General features: G+C 37.6%; 1 protein-coding gene across 1 annotated transcript; it reads right to left on the minus strand.

Moving 5' to 3' along the window:
• Positions 1 to 4,077: 4,077 nt before the first annotated feature.
• Positions 4,078 to 24,312, minus strand: LOC135472218 (importin-11-like). Its single transcript, XM_064751608.1, has 26 exons — positions 23,743 to 24,312; positions 22,387 to 22,487; positions 21,783 to 21,855; positions 21,210 to 21,413; positions 20,635 to 20,764; positions 19,788 to 19,895; positions 19,436 to 19,506; positions 19,088 to 19,187; positions 18,584 to 18,676; positions 17,901 to 18,056; positions 17,581 to 17,621; positions 16,814 to 16,952; positions 15,880 to 15,985; positions 15,221 to 15,384; positions 14,589 to 14,629; positions 14,217 to 14,282; positions 12,139 to 12,303; positions 10,995 to 11,187; positions 9,898 to 9,977; positions 9,352 to 9,432; positions 8,106 to 8,201; positions 7,550 to 7,663; positions 6,880 to 7,001; positions 6,063 to 6,158; positions 5,237 to 5,315; positions 4,078 to 4,842 (listed from the first exon to the last, which is right to left on the minus strand). The coding sequence occupies exons 1-26, from the start codon at positions 23,872 to 23,874 to the stop codon at positions 4,684 to 4,686; spliced, it is 2,910 nt and encodes a 969-aa protein (XP_064607678.1). The 5' UTR covers positions 23,875 to 24,312; the 3' UTR covers positions 4,078 to 4,683.
• Between the last annotated feature and the right edge of the window lie 44 nt (positions 24,313 to 24,356).

Genomic DNA, 24,356 nt, shown 5'->3' on the forward strand with positions numbered 1-24,356 from the left:
GAGGACTGTAATTTTAGCAATAAATCAGATCAGTGTTTACTGACAATGTGTCCGATTGTTTCCTGTTAAAACTAAATTTCTGCTTTATGCAGAAGATGATGTTATACATCACCTTGGTTCAGAATTTCATTTTTTTTTTTGCACTCATTGAAATGCTTCATGGAAGTTCTATCAATGAAACAGTTTAGTGGTTTCCATTTGTGTTTTGGCAGACAGAGTTTCCTCTCATCAATCTTACTTCTCTCGTGCCTGTATTTGTAAAATTCTGTCGATTACAGGAGCCTCACTGGCTAAGTTGTCTCTAGTTTGGCAGTCGTCCATTGTTTCCCGGGGTTTAACTCTCCGTTTCATCATTACTATCACAACATTATACTATTGATCAATATCAGTCTCTCTCCATGCCTTAAGTGTAGGCAACAAGCAGGTGTCAACATATCTTCCACCATGGAGAGAGAAAAAGAGCGGTGGAAATCTGTCCTGCAACAAGGAAGCACACTGCATGTGAGGACTCCTCAGTCGTCATATGACTGAAAAGTTGTTAAGTACGATGTTAACCCCAAAGCACTCACTCACTCTACCATGGAGAAAATCACTCATGGTTCCACCTCATGAGACCTTATTCTAAGATGCAACTTCCCACCATGACAGAATCTTGGTTGGTCACAAAGAACCCCCCTCCACCCCCAAAAAACTCTTTAAAGGACACTGGACTCTTGTGTGTGGATTGGGCTAATTTTCACACTTGGCCTGAGGGCTTTCATACTCAATGTAACTAGAGAGTGTCACGATTTTTCTCCCGGTAGCTTTCAAGATATTCTGTAATTCTTCAACCTTTTCGCATGTCTGCAAGATGTTTGTTCAAGCATGTTCTGATGGCATTATTCTGTGTAGAGTGATAAAATTATACTTTTTGTGAAGCCCTGAAAATGGCTAATTCCACAAATGTAGTCCTCCAAGATCAAATCATAAGTGTGCATAAATTGCTATGAAAGGTTCGCTTTCATTTGTGAAAAAGAATTAGGGCCACAAATCAGACCCAAGGAATAGTGATTGCTTACTAAATCAACAATCTTAAACAAAAACTGGTGTATCGACAAAGCCAGATATAGCTGAATATAATATTTATTAACAATGCAATTCATCATATCAACAACTATAATAATGTACATCAAACTGTTTTACCTCTCACACTGACACTGTCCACATTCAGTACATCAGTAATGATTACACATAATGATAATCTGTATTCAGTCAACTCTGTCACAAATTATCCATGCCTAATCATACGTAACTCATTTCAATAAGCAAGCATTTCTCCGCTCATCAACTCTTTCCATAAGCAGAAAAGCTACTTGTACACCAGAAAACTCTGTTCGGGCTGAACCAAAATCACTCCAGAGATTTATTTGATTGATTGGTGTTTTACACCACATTCAGGAATATTTCGTGGTGGCCAACATCAGAATGGGAGAGCAGCGACACAGTGGTGTGTCTCCTGGGCCATTGTGCTGTGCTACAACAGTAACCTCTGGGCTGGCCAAAAATAATTTGCTGACAAGATCACCTGGACACTGTCCACGGTAACTACCAGAAAGTTGATAACTTTAATATGTTAAAGTAAGAAGGTAGATATGCATTGCAACCAGCTGATGATTGGATATCCTGTCAATCAGTTTTAAAATTATATCTGTAAAATATATTTCATTTGCAAGGTACATCCATTTCCATATCCTGAAAAGGAAGATGTTTATATGAACAAACTGTCATAGCGCATGCAGCTTTCTTTTAATTACTTTGCCTCATAACACTGCAATGCAATATGCTACAGAAGTGTAAAACATCATCTGTTAGGACAGACAGTATTTTAAATGCAGTTATTTATGAATACTGTTTAATTGCCTCCATTGTAAATGGGCATTTTCTCAATTTACATTTCACACAATACAAACATCCAAACTTTATCAACCTCACATTTCCCATCCTTACCTCTACAAACACAACGAAAGTAAAACTGAAAACTGATCAATCACACCCAAACATTAAAATGATCAGTTCACACTGAATTCCTTACATGCAACTTTTCAGTGACCCTATCTGTATTGTACTACGCCTGACACATGCATGTACCATGACTTGTGCAGTATCTTTCATGCCATTTGAACAACTGAGCAACGGTATGAACAACCACTGCCTTCTCATGCTATAAGTACTACTACAGTACCAATCCAATTCCATGTTAGAATAAAACAGGGCCCTGTAATAATACTCAAGACTTTTTGCTTTGTCTTACATGCCACCAAAGATACTTGGTTTAATCTGGGATCAATACAACTGTTATATTAGTCCTAAGTTTCATGAGATTGCAAAAAGGTTCACGGAAACTCAATGTTGGAGGAGGCAAAGTGACCAAAAGAACCCACCAGGTAGTACATGTACATTCTATATACATCAACGCATACCTGTAATGAATTCTACTTCATTACACACCATTTATCACATTAGGTTCATTTGGAAGATCTCATTCTCCAACATCTTTCACAGGAATTTCACAGGCTGTAATAATGTAATAACTGTTACTCTCTTCACTTGTCTCACACATTAAGACATGACTTCATTCACATCTGACAATTAAAACCATTTTTTGCCATTACTTCTGTTCACAAAGCTATCAAAATGTCATCTGACATGTTTTCTGGTACATCGGTCATGTCATATATCTGTTACACAAGCACCAGGTTTAATTCAACATTTATATACGTATTATATATCAACATATGTATGAGAAGTCGTGACAAATATTTACAGAAGAAATAAGTATTATCTGGAAATAAAAAGGACATATTGTCGGCTTTACAAAAGAACATGTACATGGCCTCAAGAACCACTGGCAGCATTTACAGTAATGGATCATAAACCAGTTTACATTAGATGTTTGTCTTATCTAGGCTACACACACACTAATAAAAAATAGCCTGACACCAAAAGTCCATGGTGTATATCAGGCAATATATTCAAATTACAGAATCAAAAGGAGGTGACTACAGTAGAAATTGACAAATTGCTGTACATATAGGTATTGTTTCAGCCATATTTCTGTGGTCAAACACTGAAAAATTGAGTTTGCAAGATATTGTCTTCCAGCATCAGTTGAAACGGATCCTGTCATTCACACATGAAAAAAGGAAATATTCCCTGTGCAACACACATGCAGAGAGAGAGAGCGAGAGCGAGAGAGAGAGAGAGAGAGAGAGAGAGAGAGAGAGACACATATACCTGATGCTGAAACAAACACTTCTATAATCATGAAAAATACCCAGTCAGTATATCATACAGAATTTTAACAGATCTCTTTAAACACATGGCAAATCTGGTATATAAACACAAGAATTCATGCACGTATAACTCTAGGTTCTAGATCTGACATAATTTCAGCGGAAGTCTTTCCTTGGTAACTTGATGACATGCTTCTTAACCTCCAGACAAGCAGCAGTCCATTTGAAGGCGTGGTAACACTGAGAGTACAGTACACCTGTAATTATTTACTATAGTAATATTTTTTATGTTTTGTCCTCACGACCACAGGCCAAATAAGCCAATGGGGAACTTGTGACACTCCTTCCCACCTGTATCAAGGCAGTCCAAAGCTGTGAACTCATTTGTTCTTTCCTCTATAACGCCACAATTATCTATGCATATGTGCTCATGAAACATGCATGAAGTGCGTACACACTGCAATGTCACAAAGAAAATGATATGATGTACTGTCATCTGGACCTTCTCTGTAACTCGTCCTCAAGTCTATGATTGATACTGAACAATGACACAACACTGAGATAACACACATACACACACAACATCGTTTTATGCCTGGTTTCCAGGTAATTATGTTATCGTTAGGCATCTGCCGTATGGATCTGTATCTACAAATGTTAGATTGCGCCATCAATAAAGAACTGATACACTTACTGTGAAATGTGATCCACATCTATTTACTGGACACTGAATCCACTCATAGTGGATCACTCGTTAACCTTCTTACATTTATAGTATTTGTAAAGCAAAGTATATATCTATATATATATATATATATATATACATGGTTGGCTTTCTGATATTGAAAATGCCCACCATTAGTACAGGAAATCAAGCAGGAATTTGATATTGCCAGTTTCATTTCTAAAAATAAAACCTAATATTTAAAGCCAAGGTAATTTTCCTGAGATAAATCTATCTAGTTCCAAATGTGGGTGAACTTAAGATTTTGTAGCTGTTAGGGCCAAAGCACATATTGTTTGATGTAAATCAGATCATAGAGGCTTTCTGATCGTAGCAACGTCAGATTGTGCACCTGGGAGAACAAAGGCCTTCATAAGACAAAGCTGCTGGTACTGTATGAACAGAATTCATTTTGAGTACTGTGTACCTATGAGCAAATGGGGTGTGTCTCAAGATCACTACTATCTACTACATTGTGTTACCTATGTTACTGTGTTTGAATGTTCACATATCTAATTTTCTATGTTCTTCCAAGGTACAAGTATGAAAAGTTACCACACAAAGACAGCAGATTTAAATTTTTCACCCTCACTTCCATCCTTCAAGTTAGCTGGAGAAACACACAGCTAGCACAGGAATGGTCAAGTCACCATAGCTACTTCATCACTTCTCATCCTAATTTAACAGTCACTTCATGAAATCCTGAAGCTGAGTGACCACTTCTGCATCTGTGTTGTCCATCAGTTGGCTAAAGGCAGTCTGACCGACCATCTGACAGCAGCTGGACAGCTGTGAAATGATGTATTGACGAAGATCCACAGTGTGGACAGGGTCCTGGAGGGAGAGCTGAGGGGAAAACAACATAAGTTTTACTGTAATTGTTAACATTTTCGCATGTTTGTAAGGTGTTTATTAGAGCAACATTATTCTGTGTACACTGATTAAATCATACTTTTTGTGAAGCCCTGAAACTGGCCAATTCAACCAACCAATGTAGTGTTGTCTCCAAAATTAAGAGTCCATGAACTACACTGAAAGTTGTTTTTTCAAATGTGAAAAGATTGAGGAATTAGGGTATGTTCATTTTTAGGAACAATTTTTAGCTAGAACAAAATTAATTTTTTTTGTCATCTGATTCTTTCAAAAATTGAATAAATCACCACAATTTCAATTCTGTAAAGAAAAATCATACAAATTTTATACATAAAATGGTGATGTATAAAGAAGGGAGATAACTAACCAGTCTTTTCCTCTTGTCATGTTCTGTGTCTGTCTCCTCTTCACCCAGAAATTCTTCAGAATTTTGAAGCACCAGACAGCTGTATTGAGAAAACACACCCACACTCTGACTAAAAACTGGCTAAGTTAGTCCAGATCAAACATCAGGCATACTGTTGGTACCTTTAGCCAAGGGTAAACATACATATCAGGTGCAAGAAAAGGTTAACAGAGATCTGTTTGAAATCTGAGCGCTACCGAAGACAGCACATATATTGAATGTACAGTTTAGAAATCTGTACCAAAGAGTCAAGAGACAGAAAGTGGAAAACAACATTTTACAGGGAATTGACCAGAAAGTTTAAAACCTGTGAAAAAATATTATTTTCACACACACATATATGTAAATGTCTGTGTATAATAGCGAGTCCTCAGTTTGTTAGGGTGCTAGCACAGCATGATGACCCAGCAGTCTCTCACCAATGCGGTCACTGTGAGTTCAAGTCCAGCTCATGCTGGCTTCCTCTCCAGCCTTACGTGGGAAGGTCTGGCAACAACCTGCAGATGGTCGTGGATTTCCTCCGGGCTCTGTCTGGTTTCCACCCATCATAATGCTGGTTGCGTCGTATTAGTGAAATATTCTTGAGTACGGTGTAAAACACCAATCAAATAAATAAATAAATAAATAATAATGAGTCAATCCTGAAAACCAGGTACCAAACCCCGTTTGAGCAATCTACTTCTGTTGAGAGCTTAAAAAGGGCAAATTTGCTGATTTAAAGGTCTTGGGTACAGACCAGGAATTGAAACTGTCGGCCATGGTCACAAAGGGGTAAGCCCAAACTTACTCTACGTGTTGAGCAGAATCCGAGTCTGACCGCAGGACGTCATTTAGCACCTCCACACACACATTGATAATGCCAGAGAACCGCTCCAGTACAGTGCTGACAATTGACATGACAACAACAACAGAGCTATAATAAAGTCATGACAAGGCATAACACACAGTTTTCTCTTCAGGATAAACATGTCATAATTCTGGCAAATTACATTAGAATTATACCAAAACATCCAAAAAAAAAAACAACCATGTACATTAAAATCCAATGGACGGAGCACTTTTCTCTGTACAATCATCTTTAGCAAAAACACTGAGGTTCAAGATGATTTGTCTGTAAAATCTACATGTACACTCTACATAGACCTCATACTTCCTTAAAATATCTTCCTTTTCATTTGTTTTTGTGAAAAGAAACACAAACCTTTTCTTTTCACCTGATAATCCTGCATTGTTAAGAAAAAGTTATGTGTCCCAACATCCAACATTAATCTCAGTGGCCATCACCTCAGTATTAAAGGAATGTCAACCTGTAGTTCCAAAATCTCAACTCTGAGCACATTTAAAACCACACTCCCAGGCCATATCTAGAGCCATTTCAGTCAAAAAAAAAAACAAAACAAAACAAGTACACTGAACAATAATTACTGATAACAAGTGAAGTTTTCACATAACTTCTGCTTTAAAATCTGTTTCGTTTACAGATTTTAAAGCTCTCATTAGGAAACGTTTGGATTTTATAAAATTTCTTCATGTATAGTCACAATGTCACCATTAAAGTTTAGGATCAGAACCTCCGATCATACATGATGAGTGCCATGGCTTACCTGAAGTTCAGTGTTAACAAGGAAGCCAGAGCAAGGGCAGACAACTTCCTTCTCTCTGGTTGTGCAATGTAGTCTATCTTCTCAAACCAGACATCTAACAAGCAACCAAACAGTTCCTGGCTCTGAAGAGATGAACAGGTCTATTATTAAGTCTCACAGTAATGTAAGTGTACATAAAATGAAAAGTAAGTTATGACGTGTGATCATTAACGGAGTTAAATTCTTTATATCTGAGCTTCAGGGCAGGTTCAATGTTGCTGTGACAGCGACAAGATTTTTTTTTAAACTCAGCTGAGGTAAGTTTTGGCTTTGGAGCTGGTATTACTTTTATTGCTATGATGTCTATAAAGCATAATAATATTGTATAGGTGATGCAGCCCGACTGAATTGTCAGTCTGAAGATACCAGAGATAAGTCATCTCTCCCAATTATAAACTTATAATGCCAGTATACCCGTAAATTTGTCCTTTCCTTAAATGCTAAGCATCAAACCAAGAAACACAACTTCAGAACCTTTGGAGTGAAATAACTAAGGAAATAAGCTGGGTCTTCTTTACATCAGTTGTTGCAGACGTTCTGGCCACAAGATATGTACATCTACAGGAATGTGTATGTCGAAACAATTCCTAGTAATACACTACCTCTGTCCTTCTATGACTAACACACTTACATCTTTTCCAAACTCTGAAGCCACTTGGTTGAGAAATGACCACATAAATTCCTGGTTTTGAAGAAGGATTCTGGCCAGCATAGAAAAATACATGGCTATCACAGTGCCATGCTCCTGCAACACAGATGTAATAGTGCAGTCAGATTCTCATGACAGCATGTTACTCCCGAGGATGTACATATACATAAGACATATTCTTAAACATGTATTTCTGAGGTATAACCACACACAATGCTGTATTACTCTCAAACACTTTTGATGTTATTCCAGTAAAATTGTCTTACTTGATCTCATGTCTGTGTCAGTCCAACATCACACAAGAAATATGTTCATGTCATATCCAGCCAGTTGTACAGAAACCACCAAAGATTTTGTATGTGAAGACACCTCCAGTTAGAAATCACTAAATGATTTACTTTCAAATTCATTTCGAACAAAGGCGTCAGTTCTCTGTTGTAAATATTCAATATTTCGCTCGGAACTGCAGTAGCTATTTAGGTACAACTTGTATTATCATTCAAACAAGCCATTTCCCCAAGCAGTCAATGCAACTCACCTCCCTCTCCAGTATGGCCTTGATCATAGCTGGCAGCATAGGACGGAAGACTTGAGGGCCCTCTATAGGGAATGTCCTCAGCACCAACTCTACAACCTGAACATAACACATAAACAAAAATTTCAAACAACATGCAGATAACACAATAAATTATCAGGCACCGGAAAACTTTACTTGCATAACATGCTTGCTCAAATTGTTTTGCTTGTTATTTTTGAGAATGGGACAACCTCAGACTTGCTTAGTTTGTTTTGTTTTTTGATTTTTTTTGAGACTGGGTCGACCTTATACAGTTTATATAATGGATATAAATTGCCTTTTGAAGGGTAACTAACCTCAGGCACAACATCTGATGGACTTCTCCCTGTATTAAACAAGCCCAAATTTGCAACAGCTGTGACATCTGGCAAAAGCTAAGTCGTCTTGCACTCAGGTTGTTAAGCTGTTATGTGAATGGACCACGTTAACAGATAGAACATCAAAGAGACAGAATGCCTTTAATAAAGCCTTCAGTTTTCACACAGGCTGACAGTGTTAACTATTGCCGTGTTTGTTATTGGGTGGCCTTCACAGCCCAGGCTATTGGGTGGCCTTCACAGCCCAGGCCCCGGGATCACACAGCCATCTTAGGCTTAAGTCTTAAATTTCAATCTATAAATCTGGTATCTTTCTTTGTGTTATTTTAGTTGAAAATTGTTGTCACAATCTGAAAACTTTCCCAGAATTTATGTCACCCAGCAATATTTTGACCTTGTTACATAAGAAATACCGTGGCTCAGTAGGTTAGCGCGCTAGCACAGCGTAATGACCTAGCAGTCTCTCACCTATGCGGTCGCTGTGAGTTCAAGTCCAGCTCATGCTGGCTTCCTCTCCGGCTGTACGTGGGAAGGTCTGCCAGCAACCTGCGGATGGTCGTGGGTTTCCCCCGGGCTTGGCCCGGTTTCCTCCCACCATAATGCTGGCCGCCGTCATATAAGTGAAATATTCTTGAGTACGGTGTAAAACACCAATCAAATAAATAAATACTTAAGAAATAAGAATTCTAAAGTAATCTGAAATTTTGACTTCAATCTAAGACCGCTTCATGATCCCCGAGTCTGGTCGTAAAGTGCAACTCTCTCGGAGAATCTGCCCGGATTCCTCCCACCATAATGCTGCCCATCGTCATATAAGTGACATACTCTGGAGTACAGCATTGAACAAAAACCAAAGAAATAAACAAACATAACAAAACTTGCAGACTTGCCTTGAGGATAATAACAAGGGCCTCAGTTCTGACATCAGTCATCAAACTACACAATGACGTCACCAAGCTGGAGGCGTATTTCTGAAAAAAAATAAAATAATGACAATATTGAACCATTATTAACACATCCCAGTCCTCTAAAGACATCAGTATTCTGCGTCAGTTATTTCTCATTACGTGCACATACATTTCTACACTGCCCATGTTCAGCGTAATTTATATGTCACACACAAGATGACTTCAAAGCAAAACAATGCCAACAAAACAGTTAACAAAAACAAAAGCTAAAAGAGAAAAAAAAAGCAAACAATATACAAAAGGCTGACTGAGAACATTCCCTCAGCTGACAACTTTTGGATTTTGTAAGCACACAATTTCAGTCTTAATGTCCTGAAGAGAGTTTGTCATCGTACAGAGACTTCTGCTAATCAGTACATTTAGATGTCAAGTATGCCTACAAAATCCACAGAACAAAACATGAAGGCATCTGGGTAATAACTTCAGGTGACTCGCTTGCACTGATGTCTATGTACACTGAATATCTACCTCCATCAGTTCTTTTGGCCCCAACAGTAAATAGGCTTCTATAATTCTCAAGGAAACTCGTAAATTCTCTGATCCAAGTTCTGAAACAGGCAACAAAAAAATCTCAGAAATTTCGACACTTGCTGATTTAAATTATATCATTCATGTCATTCTACTGAAGATTAAATTCTAAGATAGACTCTCAAAAAAAAAGGAAAGCATTAAATTTAAGAGAAAGAAATTTGATCGAGGAACTATGTTAAAAGTGTCTCTGGGATCAAGAGTTCCTGAATGGGCTAAAAAGGAATTTCACAGTTCTCGTTTCAAGTTTATTAAGGGAATTGTGAAGAAAGCTCACCATTTCATGTTACATTTAGTTACCTTAATGACTTGTGTTACACATTTTAATTTATGTATTTAAAACATGTACACATATCCTCAACAATTCTACAGTATCAATAAATATCAGTAAGCCTGTTTCCTTAGTAGTAATCCAAAACAGAAAATAAAATACTCATAACCTGGCCTGTGTTGAGTACCAGTCAAGCTACTTGAATCCACATATACAAGCATATTAAACCGTTTAATATGTATTTATTAGATTGGGGTTTCAGTCTGTCTGTGAAAACAATGCGTTAGGCAAATGAGCTAGCCAGGTGCTGGATTACAGTTTAAACATTACAGCCTGCATTACAACATGAATAACTCAACAACTGTTATTCTCCTCAAACTTCCAGACCATGGTATAAATTCTGTTTTATTTTGACAGCAAGGTTCACAAAGGTATCCTGACCTATGCTCGTGATTTCAAGTCCTTAAAATGCAAGAGGCATAAAAGACAACGTTGTAGCTCTGAAAACGACTAAATCAGAGCCTATCCAATAATGATCCTGACACTCTGCCTGTTTGCCCCTCCAACTACCAATTAGCATAAGTGTACGACATAGAAATATGCAATGTGGAACACTAACACAACTTGGTAGAAAAAGGGGAAAACATGTGAAAGAAGCGAACTTTTCCCAAAAGCCTCTGATTAAATATAACTTTGATATGTGAAAAAGTGAAGGTTATAAAAGTCCTGACCTTCAAGGCGTACAGAAAAGTGTAGTAAGCCTTACCCAGGAGAGCTGGCATGTTTCTGAAGAGGGAGATGAGACCTTCAGTAATGACGGGGGAATTATGCAGGGTGACATGCCACAGCTCTAACCCATCCTCCATCAGGTAAATGTGAGGGTCCTGGGTCAAGTCGGTACTCATCTGGATCACAGGCAGCAAAAAGTGGAACATACTGGCACAAGTGGTCCCTAAACCCTGTAACATGGTGGAAACAATGAGAACAACACAGCTACGAAAAGTGGAACAAACTGGCACAAGTGGTCCTCAAACCCTGCAACAATGTGGCAACAATGACAACAACACAGCTACAAAAAGTGGAACACACTGGCACAAGTGGTCCCCAAACCCTGTAACATGGTGGAAACAATGAGAACAACACAGCTACAAAAAGTGAAACATATTGGCACAATTGGTCCCCAAACCCTGTCACATGGTGGAAACAATGAGAACAACACAGTTACAAAAGGTGGAACATAGTGGAACATACTGGCGCCAGTGGTCTCCAAGCCCTGCAACAAGGTGGCCACAATGACAACAAACTCAATAAATCTATTTATTCATACATACTGAAGATTCATACAATGGCAGTTTTACGGGTGTAGGAAACCGGTGGCCAGGGTAAACATCCAACATCTGTGAAGTTCCTGACAAACTTTTACCCACATCAGTGGAAGACAAGCGCTCATTAAAGTAATGTTAGAATGTACACTAGTCAACCAAAACACCACAAACAACAAAAGCAGGGAAATCCACAAATACCCTGTAACAGGGCCACGCGTCTGTTCTACGAAGCAGTTGCAACATACAATGAAAAGATATGTCTCCATAGTAAATGTGTTTGAGGTAGCATTATGACCGCTTTGTAGAACAGGACCCTGCTGTGAACCCAAAGCCTGTGATTTCTCAACAAACAAGCTAGCACCTTTAACCACCCAACTGCAGCCCTCTTCCCTCTCATAAACATAAAGTGGAACGCACTGAAAACCAACCACTGCAACACTTTGGCTATGATTACAAAAAGACATCATTTACAGTTGAGGCATACTGGTAAAATGTTCCATAAACCCTTTAAAGAGATGCTACCGATTATAACCTTTTGGTAATAAACTGATTATTTATACATATACTCAATATCAAATGTATTACCTGGACAAGGTGGATAAGTGTGGTGAGAATGGCACACCTAAGCATGTTGTGTTCTGATGCATCTTGCCAGAGGATGGGAAGGTACTGGACCAGGGAGGAAGCATGGGGTCGAATCTGTACCCCCACTCGCTCTATCACAAAGGATATCACATGTAAGATATGCATCTGCCAACACAGAATCAAATCATGCACCAAATATTAAAAACAATGGCAAAAACAAAGTTCCATGTAGGTGTAGACAATAAAGTCAAGAAAAGATTCCTTGAGTCTGCATGCATGGGATCAGTTACAGCTTGTAAATAATGGGAGATAGAATGTCACTCACTTTGTCTTGACTGATTATTTAACCATGTTTTCATTGTATCTTATTACAGCTTCTCTGAGTTTAAGTTTATTTCAAATTTTCATCATGGGCAGTGTATGTTGTTGTTACCCATTTGTACAACAAGCGTACATAAAGTAATACAGTTTTATTGTTAAGTAGATATTCCACCCTGTTACTCACATGTACAACACGTGTGCATAAAGTAATACAGTTTTATTGTTAAGTAGATATTCCACCCTGTTACTCACATGTAGAACACGTGTACATAAAGTAAAATAGTTTTATTGTTAAGTAGATATTCCACCCTGTTACCCTCATGTACAACACATGTACATAAATTAAGAGTTTTATTGTTAAGTAGATATTCCACCCTGTTACTCACATGTACAACACGTGTACATAAAATAATGTAGTTTTATTGTTAAGTAGATATTCCATCCTGTTACCCACTTGTACAACATGTGTACATAAAGTAATATAGTTTTATTGTCAAGTAGATATTCCACCCTGTTACCCACTTGTACAACACGTGTACGTAAAGTAATACAGTTTTATTGTAAAGTAGATATTCTACCCTGTTACCCACTTGTACAACACGTGTACATAAAGTAATACAGTTTTATTGTCAAGTAGATATTCCACCCTGTTGCCCACTTGTACAACACATGTACATAAAGTAATACAGTTTTATTGTAAAGTAGATATTCCACGCTGTTACTCACATGTACAACACATGTACATAAAGTAATACAGTTTTATTGTCAAGTAGATATTCACCCTGTTACCCATGTGTACAACATGTGTACATAAAGTAATACAGTTTTATTGTCAAGTAGATATTCACCCTGTTACCCACTTGTACAACACGTGTACATAAAGTAATACAGTTTTATTGTCAAGTAGATATTCACCCTGTTACCCACTTGTACAACACGTGTACACAAAGTAATACAGTTTTATTGTCAAGTAGATATTCACCCCGTTACCCACGTGTACAACATGTGTACATAAAGTAATACAGTTTTATTGTCAAGTAGATATTCACCCTGTTACCCACTTGTACAACACGTGTACATAAAGTAATAGTTTTATTGTCAAGTAGATATTCACCCTGTTACCCACTTGTACAACACGTGTACATAAAGTAATACAGTTTTATTGTTAAGTAGATATTCCACCCTGTTACCCACTTGTACAACACGTGTGCATAAAGTAATACAGTTTTATTGTCAAGTAGATATTCCACCCTGTTACCCACTTGTACAACACGTGTACGTAAAGTAATGTAGATTTATTGTTAAGTAGATATTCCACCCTGTTACCCACATGTACAACACGTGTATATAAAGTAATGTAGATTTATTGTTAAGTAGATATTCCACCCTGTTACCCACATGTACAACACGTGTACATTAAGTAATGTAGATTTATTGTTAAGTAGATATTCCACCCTGTTACTCACATGTACAACACGTGTATATAAAGTAATACAGTTTTATTGTCAAGTAGATATTCCACCCTGTTACCCACATGTACAACACGTGTACATTAAGTAATGTAGATTTATTGTTAAGTAGATATTCCACCCTGTTACTCACATGTACAACAGGTGTACATAAAGTAATACAGATTTATTGTAAAATAGATATTCCACCCTGTTACCCACTTGTACAACACGTGTACATAAAGTAATATAGTTTTATTGTTAAGAATTATTCAAGAATTCTTTATTTTATCTGTCATTCGAGCATACCTTACTATCACATTCATTGACATCTTTCAATAGCTGGAACAGAAGGCCAAAAGCTGTATCCAGGTACTGCAGAAGAAATAAATTATTTTCTGGATTAACAAGGCAATCTGTTGTGATTTAAGTTTGTGCAACACGTAATCAGGAAGTTAACATGGTTAAGATTAAATACATATTCATATGAGAAATTAATAGCTGCCTTTTGAAAACAGTTTACAACCATCCACCACATACAACAATAATTTCAGGAACTATGCATATAGGAAGCTTTCAGTAATCCTTTAAGCCAAGCATATTAAATATCACAGAGATGCATACTCCTTTAAATAAGAAATATAATATTCCCAAGATAAATAACAAGGCTTAAATACTCACAGGAAGAAACTGTTCTGTCTTGAACTCAAAATCATCCACAGGTGAAAGCAGTTAAGGATTTGGAACAAAACAGTATTGTCTTGGCACAAATTTCTGCCAATACATTTATCGGGCCTCTGGATCACAAAGTGATCTTAGGTTTAAGTCAAAATTTCAAATTACTTTAAAATTGTTATTTCTGATCTAACAAGGTCAAAATATTGCTTGGTAATGTAAGTATTGGGTAAGTTATTGTACAACAAATTTCAGCTAAAATAATGGAAAGGAGCATACCAAATTTAATGATTAAAATTTTGACTTCAGTCTAAGATTGCTTCATGCTCCTGGGCCTGATCTCTTAACCTTTCCACAAAGATGAAATCGCCATCAGACAAAATGCATTTTAGGTTCTGAAAAACACTTACATTTTTGCCTGAAATTACACATGGGGTTAATTTGCATTATTTTTTGGAATGGAGATTCACTGATAATATTATCTTCACCCCATGAAATTTTAAAGGATTACAGCTTAAAGACTACCAGTAAACTGTGTAGCAGTTTTCTTTACCTCACTATACAGACCATAACTTATCAATCACATCAGAGATATTACATAATACTTCATTTCAGTAGCCAATTAAACACAAGGATATCAGTCTTCAGAGTAGTAGCTGCTTCTATGCGAACCACCAAATCCTCATCATGGTTCAAGAGGGGCAGGATGGCCTCGTAGAGAGCGGGGCGTAGACTGACTGCCATCTTAACTCCCACCCACTGTCCTGCTACCCAGATCACACGCCGGCGGATAATACGATAGCTGAGGAGAAAAATACATCCTATTTGAAGGCCTCTTCACACTACATGTAACCATACGTTATCAATCTTATTTTGTTTACATGGTGCATATTAAGACATATTTTAAAACATGTACTGTAATTCATAAACCTTTTTGCATGTTTTCAAGATGTTTATTCAAGCATACTCTGAGGGCATTATTCTACATAGACTGAAACAATTACACTTTTTTTTCAAGCCCTGAAATTGGTGAACCCAGCTGATGTTGTTTTGTCTCAAAATATCAAAACAAAAAGCTGCACAAATCGCACAGTTATTTGCCCTTTCAGACGCGAAAACCTGGTCTTGCCTTTTTACTTACAAACATGTTGGAAAACAAGAATTAACATTAACCCTTTTCGCAACCTTGCAATCAGGTATAAAACATAAAGTCTATATGTATATATAAAACAAAAACTTGACAATTACAACCCCACAATTTCAGAGTGTCTAAAATAAAAGATCCCCCTCGTCATACTTGGGATGCTTGATCTTGAGTTCTTGGACTAAATGTGTTGAGAACCAGTTGTTAAAATCCACCTCATCATATAGATCAAATGATGCAAGACCAACAGCATTGTACACTGAAAGACACAGAGCAAAATCCTACTAAATTGTTAATGCATGTACTAGAAAGAAGAACAGCAAAGAGGACGTTTCTTGAGCACCTGAACCGCTACAAGGATTGGTCAAAACTGCGCCAAAATTAATTTTTTTTCCACTGTAATGCTACAATTCTTGTGTTCTATTTAAGCGTCTTATGCACATATATTTATCAACAAGTGTGACATAACAGGAAAAAGCAAAAAGAGTACACAGCTATAAACAAAAAATAGCTTCTGTTCTGCATAAATCTGTCACTTGTAGACTGAAAACCTTAAAAATTTTAAACAACCAGCCATGTTTGCCTTTTCAATGCTTTGCCGTCTTCTCTAGACCGGAGGCTTGTCGTCGTGCTTATAGCTTCTTCACAGATAAAAATTATCCATTATACAGGACAAATGAAAAATCCACATCGTGGACAATAGTTCGCTCCTCACCAGGTTCATACACACAAAGGTTAGAAATGCCGAACATGACTGTCTATCCAAAGTTTGTTGGATCGGAGACTATATATGGCTGACATGACCATAACAGAAGCCAATTTTAGTCCAACAAAAGTGTGATCCAATTGACTAAGAATTGTAAATTGACAAAATATTAGGCAACATACCCGGCACTTTGGGCAGGAACCTCTGTCAGACAGACGTTAGCATACAATGTCTAATTCTTTAGGGTCCGTTGATACTGAATTTAATACTCATGTACTGCACTGAAGCATACAAAAATTACATTTAATTCTGCTAATAAAAGCCATCAGGAAGACTATTCAAATCAGGATAAGCTGACTGATGTAAGCCAATGTTTTGTACCTGCTTCCTTCCTCAGCATGGCTGCCATGTCGTCAGGGTCACATGGTCCCTGTAAGCCATTCACTATCTCCAGCAGCACAGGGGTTAACGTCTGACGGAACTCTTTGAACAGCGACAAGAACAGCACCTCTGTACACGGCTGAAAAAAATGAAGGTGACCAATGCATTTCACAGCAGCAAATAAATACTTCAAGTACAACTGGGACATCTAATGGGCCCTACATGCACAAACACAGTGACATAAAATAAACAGAAAAATCTTATGACATTATATCAAATCAAATCAAAACAAACTTTGTAAGTTAGTTAGAAGTAACAGCAACAGTGATAAAAGCAGACAACAGAAATATAGATGTAAAAGAAAAGATAACACTAGGCCAAATGTATACATGCATCAATCAAGTATCCCACAAGAAGTTTAAAAAGCGTAACTTTCTCCTTGTGAGACATAGCACAAATGATTTATCACTTTTGAAAGTAAGCCAAATTGCACATACTGAGGTAAACGAAAGCGGGGACATCAGGCATGAGTTGTAACTATGACCAGAGGAAACATCTGTTTCCACTTAGGTCACTCAAACCCTGCATTGCCTTTTAACCATATGGTCTTGGGGTATGAGGGTTACAACATTGTGTTTCCGGTTGCTCTGATTCCCAATTTGTTGATTTGAGCTACCAAGCACATTAAAAAACTTAGATTTGGTAGCAAGGCTACCAGAGAGCTTTTTTTTTTACCACAAAGAATGATTGTCACTTTTGAGACTTACCCTGAGGGAAAATCTAAAACTGTCTCCACCTTCATCGAGAGCTGTAAAAATCAGTATAATTTCACAATAATACATGAATATATTGTTGATTTACACCATTTTCTTCCATTAGGTTTTTGTTTTGTTTCTGAATAATCCTTAACGTTGTATTCCAACATCAATCCCCCATCAAGATACATTTCAAATGATTATTTCTTAAACTTTCCTAAAAGTTCCTAAGATATCTTCACTTTTACAACGAACAAATGCTAGCAGGAATAATACAAGAAGTTACATTTTTTAGGATGCATAATATTACCAGTCTTTGTTAGCAAAGTTACCATAATCTTCAGGATCCGCATCCCATGTCATCAGGTCATCTGTCTTCAACAGAAAGTAGTTTGAGACGAGCTGTCGACAGATTTCTGTCAGGACGCCAGGCGTGAAGAACTGCATCTTGATTTTGTAAGCCTCAAGAGTAACCGGGTCCGCAGTATCTGGGTGAATATATATTTATTTATTTGATTGGCGTTTCACTCTGCGCTCAAAAATTTTTTCCCCCAAAAAAACAGTGATCAGGTGAATGGGTAGAGTAAGCTGGAGTAAACCAATGACCTTCACCAGGTACCTGACTAACCGCTGGACTCAAAGCCCCAACCCAAAAAGTGAGAGGCAGATTTGAACACGCAACCTGACTGGTCAATGGCCTGACAGTGAAATATGGACAAATACAGTATACAAGTTAATTCACCTTTACATGTATTTATTTCATTCATGTTCACAGCTGAGTGATATGCTCTAGAATAAATCCCTGAATTGTGTGAGACAGCAAGTCAATAAGATTACATGTGATAAATAAAACTATAACATCAAAGTTTTATTTCCTGTACTCTGTTCAAAATGTCAAAAGATACATTTTCAGGTGGAGCACAACTTTGTGCATTAGAATTTGACAATATCACATTATTCAATTTCAGAGCTACGAAGCTTTCCTCATGAACAGTCATCCCAAAGAGAGACTAACCTTCAATGTTCTTAGCTGGTCTATACTCTTCACAATGAACAATGCCTTTCATCAAGTTGAACGAGTTTACAATAAATCGTTCAAATAAAATTCCTGAAAAAGAAAAAATATTTTATACAATCTGAAACAACCCCCCAAAAATATATACATACTCTGTAATAAAATTATTGAATTTCTTGAAGATGGACAGCTTCGTATGAACTAATTTGTCCAAAACATCCATATTTTAGTCACTACACATATGCAGCAGTTGGATTTAAAAGTTGCAGTGAAATCAGTGTTCAAGAATTAGTGACCTTTCCACAATGGTTTGAGTGGATGGTTGTGGATTAGCCCAGGCACTGTTAACTTTCTTCCCAGCATAATGCTAGGTGCATAGATGAAATCGTCTTCTGTACAGTGTACAAACTTCAATCAAATAAATAAATAAAGAACAGCTTGGCCAGAGAATCTCAAACCAACAACAAAAAAATCAACAAAAATCTATTTACGTGTAGTTCTTACCTTGTCCAACATCGGTGAAGGTGTATGCAACCACAAAATCGAGAGTTGGCCTGATGTACTGAACATACGAAGCTGGATGGGACTCTAACATGTCAAGGAGCTGACAACACAGAGAAATATTTAGCAGTTAAGACAGGATATGCCTCAAGAGTTGTCAACCTCAAACCTGTACGGATTCAAGACTTCAACATACCGAGAATTATGAAGAGGAAAAACCTGTCTGTGACATTCGGACTTAAACTCGTAAGCTACTCTGCATATTTTCAGTAAATAAATTAGAATTGTTCCATAGTGTTAAAGTCTGCTAAACCAAATTAAAATTATAGGTGCATCAATACATGTACCTACCACTTTGGTCATCAACAATGTCAGTTTCTCTACTTTCTCAACCATCTGGTGATTCCCCCACAAACTTCTTCCTATTTAAAGAGAAAAAAAACAAACAAATGTTTTGATTTTATCCAACAATGTTTCAAGTCATTCTGAAAAAAAAAAATAAAAAAATAAAAAAACTCACATTTTCCTTTATAGTTATATTTCCTTGTCACTTCACCATATATCACTTAGATATACGGTTAACATGTTACTAAATATCTCTATCAAAACAAGCTTGTCATCACTTTCGATCAAGTAAACCTGCACAAAGTATATGCTAATCAACAGACACATGTTAGAATGAAAGTAAATGTCAACCACATACTGCACTCCAGAGTGGGTTTAACTTTCTCAAACACCATGGTCAGGAACGTGTTGATCAAGGGGTTCTTCTGGGGATCCCGAAATCCAAATGCAGCCTGTTTCCTGAGGACTACCAAGAGTACATATACACATCATAAAGGAGTCAACCGTCTACAGCAAGAATGTATTTATCTGACTGGTGTTTTATGTCGTACTCAAGAATATTTCACCTATGCAACGGCGACCAGCATTATGGTGGGAGGAAACCGAGCAGAACCCGGCGGGAAACCCACGACCACCCGCATTTTGTTACCAGACCTTCCCACGTACAGCAGGAGAGGAAGCCAGCATGAGCTCGACTTGAACTCACAGCGACCGCATTGGTGAGAGGCTCCTGGGCCATTGAGCTGTGCTGAGGTGCTCGCCACGGAGGTCCCCTACAGAAAGAACTCATCAGGTTATTAGTCACAGAAAACAGCTGACCAATGGTGTATCTCTGTAAAATGTACTCTTAAAATATCTAAATACACTACAAACTGTATAGTCTACCACAAAGATTAAAATGAAATTTAGATCATTACAATTCAATCAAATGTACAAACAGTTGAACAAAATTGGTGATGCATATTTTTATATTTCATCCCCTTGTTATGATACTATCTGTTGTGAAAAGCAGAAAATATTATTATTTTACAAGCATGTGATTATTCAGAATTTATTTAACCAGAGCTTAACCCATATTCAAGGGTAATTAAACTAATTTCTAACAAAACAGACTGTATGCGGACACCACACAAAAGTAAAAAAAATTAAATTTTTGCAGTCGTGACAAAAGCTATGAAGTTATCAAAACCCACAATACTGCTCACCTCTCAAACTAAGAGTAGCTCTATCCACTGCGGCTAGCATCTGTTCATCATGCTGAGACGCCAACTGGAGAAACTCAGAGAGGTGCTTATTCCATAGGTCCAGAATAAAACCAAAGATATCCAGAGTCAGCTTAACATAGAAAAAATAGATATTTTTAAATGAAAAACAAGCCACTCAAGATTTAATGAATTCGGATCTATAACGAATGAATAAGACTGTGAAATTACACAGGTCCTCCCAGCAAACCCTTCTCAGTACCTCAAGATTTTCCTTCTTTTGTAGGTTTTCTTTCACGTGCTTGTGGTTGGACTTTCTGTCTCAAGCTTATGTTATTACTACAGGTATGTTTTTCTCAAGTAAAATCTGTGCCAAGTAAAATCTGTGCCTTCAATGAGAGGTGTATATTTCACTAGTACATTTAACTGTATATAGACAAAATTAAAACTGCTCTACGTGACAACACACTGAGATAAAGCATTGCAAACAAGAAAGTATATAGCAAACTAGATTGTTCTAAAGTGAAAAACAAATGACTATGTAAACAAATGAAGTTAACATCAAACACTGTATGTACCTCTTCAAAGACCTTTCTATCGGAAGACAGCCTCTTAGATGCCAGGGTTTTGGTCACATGATGCAGAACTAGCAGCGCCCTCTGTTGCAGTAAATCCTCTGGACAGCGCACCCCTTGAAGAAGCGTGGGAATCAAGAGAGGCCAGTTGCGTGGACAGTCCAGACGGGCCACTTTACCTATGAGCACAGCTAACTGTGTGGCAATCTGCTCAAACACATCAAAGACTGACATTTTAATTGTGTACCTGAAATGTAAACATCAAAAGACTGACGAGCCAGGTGAAAAAAAAAAATACATTACGCTGTTGAATGTGTCAAATATCAGTTAAATGCAAAAATACTGGAAACTTGCATTAATTGCACATGAAAAATCACATGCTTCTAGGGTCAAACAATAATACCATGTCTAAATAGCTTCCCCAAAAAAGCTTCCAGTGATCATTAGAAGTCTCCAAATTGGGCAAAATGTGCAATTAAGTCATGGGTGAAATTTTACATGTAGGTCTTTTAGAGTAAAAGAGGTAATTTCTAGTTTGTTTACTTCTTTACATTTACTTTTCTACATGAAACTGACCTGAGGAACTGGCTCATTAAATCTGTAAATCAATCTTTTCCTGATTTCTTCCTTCTCACCCTCAGGGATAGCACTGTAATTCGAGAAACAAACCAGGAATGGAACATCTTGACAGAGAGTATTCTGCATATGGCTCACTCGGATCATCAATTGCAAGTAAAACGCTCCACGTCAGAAATATTAACTTCTATTTATTTAGGTGCATTGTTTTGCCTGTATTGTGTGCATTTCCTCGTCTTTACAGGTCTCATTTATCAGGTTAAATGCGAAAATCTTTTTCATAAAATGAAACAGTTGCCTTTTAAAATTAAAATTACTGAGATTAATTTGATTTAATTATTTTACTGGTGTTGTACCATCACATTCATGCGTCAGGAATATTTCACTTATCCCTTGGTGCTTAGGTTTATGAGTAGAAAAAACCAGAGCACCCAGAGTGAACAACTAACTTCTGCTAGGTACCTCACCTTCAGCAGCAATAGCTGAAATCGATCTTGCAATCTCTCTGGTCAAGTTACAGCCAATTAATTGACATCAGTTTGCAGGTAGATGATGATTTTGATCATACACCTAGCAATATTTATGTACACAACCATGTGCTTACTTAGGCGCCGATTTCCTCCAGTATCTGTCCACACCATTCTTGAAATACAGCACTGCCAGCCATCTGACATTGGAATCTAAGCTATGGTTTAGAAAAATGGTCTGTGAGAAGAAAAATAAAACTTTAAAATTAACGAAAAATGTAGAAATACCATAACACTACCAATAATTAAAACAAGGTTTTAAATTACTAACAAGGAGTAATATAGGTTATCCACTACAGACTTTTCGCTTACAAGAGATTTACTGTCTGCCATATTGACAGCATGGGACTGCGCACATTCCTTGTCCAAGGCTGGGTGTCGGGAGCAGTAGATCCAGGGTCAATCGTGGGTTGAGTCACACCTAAGACCTTAAAAGAGGAAGTTGTAACTTCCTTGCTTGGCATTCAGCATGAAGGGGATAGTGCAATGACTGGTTGACCCGTATCAGTATAATGGTTCGGGTGGGGCAGCTTACTTGCTTTCGGTAAGTTGTCTCAGTGAAGCAGCACTTGATAAAAGAGTGGTGGAAATCCATCATGCAACAAGAAGGCACATTACATGCACTCTAAGGATTCCTTCGTCGTCACATGACTTAAAAATTGTTAAGTACAAAGCTAAACCCCTAGCACTCACTCACTCCACAGCTGGGGGTAAATCTGTGCCTTGTGTGTCCTAGGGATTGAAAGGCAAACACTTTGACCACTGCTCTCAGGACATAACAGAGTAGTTCACTTTTAATTTAATCTCCAAACATGCATGCCCATACTAATTAAACTTTAAAGCAAATGTTGTATAAAAGCAAGAACATGCATGCTGTATACTGCAATAAATCCTTTGTCCACCTTTTTCAAGAAGTTTACAAATCTGAGCACTACAAAATCAATAAATCTATCACTGAGGTATTTTCTGTTCAGATCAAACTCTGTCCAATAAGCCATGACGGTATTTCAGAAGTCTCCAAAATTTGGAGGTTTAGACAAGACAAGGTGGGGACTCTCACCAACTAATGTGGCTATAGGGCAAGGTTTCACAGTAGTTACTAAACTGAATATATATCTTGCATAGTCATGTATGTCAGCTCAATCACACTGTTAGCAGCTCCTCTAAATCACGTCTTTTAGCTACGTTAGCTAACGAGAGCCCCCACTTGTAAGAGTTCTTAAATGCAAACACTAACACAAAGTATTCATAGTAGTACTGACTGGATATTGTAAAGTATAGCCGGCTGACACCAGGCTCATTTAAGTCAGACAAAAGAGGTTGGACTTGAATGAATGGAGTTATGGACAAAGTGACTTATCACCTGGTCTGCTAAACTTTACTTATGTCTAAATGATGTTACATAACTACATGTGGCGTCATTTGTAACCTACAGACAATGCCATATGGAATCCTGGTTTTGTCTGCCAGTCCTCTAGCTGCTGCTCTGCTGGTTTTAGCACTGTGGAGTCCTGGCTGCAGGCTCTTGTCAAAGTATCCAGCACAATCGCTTCAGATGAATCCATTTTTCTGACCTGATTATCTTGTGACTTAGTAGCAAATATCAATTGTTTATCTGTCAGTGTCTTGATATTATCACAAGACACAAGGTTTTTTCACATCACATTTTTCATAAAATGCAAGGGTCGATATCATAAAATTGCCCTCGACACTGCCAACGTGCATTGTCAAGTGTCATCTGCAAAGCTCTACGAAGTCGTAATCACCCTCTCGGAAACCGATCATTCAATGATGTCGGCAAAACCGGGGCAATGCGGTTGTTTACAAGTTGAAGTGAGCTGATAAGTCCCACTTATGAAGTGTATGAAGTATCAACTTGCAATGCGACTGGGTGAAAAATTTTTGTTTCAGACAAAACAATTCGCAACCCATTCTACGGTACGGGTTGTCAGCGTGAAGACGGCGGTTTTAACAATATCAAACCCTTCGGAACGCAACTCCATGCCCTTCCCCGCAACGAACACACGCCAGACAGCTGTTTCCGGTG

Source organism: Liolophura sinensis, chromosome 8 (genome assembly GCF_032854445.1).
Source record: "Liolophura sinensis isolate JHLJ2023 chromosome 8, CUHK_Ljap_v2, whole genome shotgun sequence".
NCBI classification, from domain to species: domain Eukaryota; kingdom Metazoa; phylum Mollusca; class Polyplacophora; order Chitonida; family Chitonidae; genus Liolophura; species Liolophura sinensis.

Bases quoted from the DNA above. Each gene is read 5' to 3' on its own strand.
- LOC135472218 (XM_064751608.1), bottom strand. From the start codon at position 23,874: ATGGATTCATCTGAAGCGATTGTGCTGGATACTTTGACAAGAGCCTGC. The intron at 21,856-22,386 runs GTAAGCACATGG...CTCGAATTACAG, and splicing joins TGGAGGAAATCGGCGCCTAA to TGCTATCCCTGAGGGTGAGA. The intron at 7,664-8,105 runs GTGAGTTGCATT...TCTGTGTTGCAG, and splicing joins AGGCCATACTGGAGAGGGAG to GAGCATGGCACTGTGATAGC.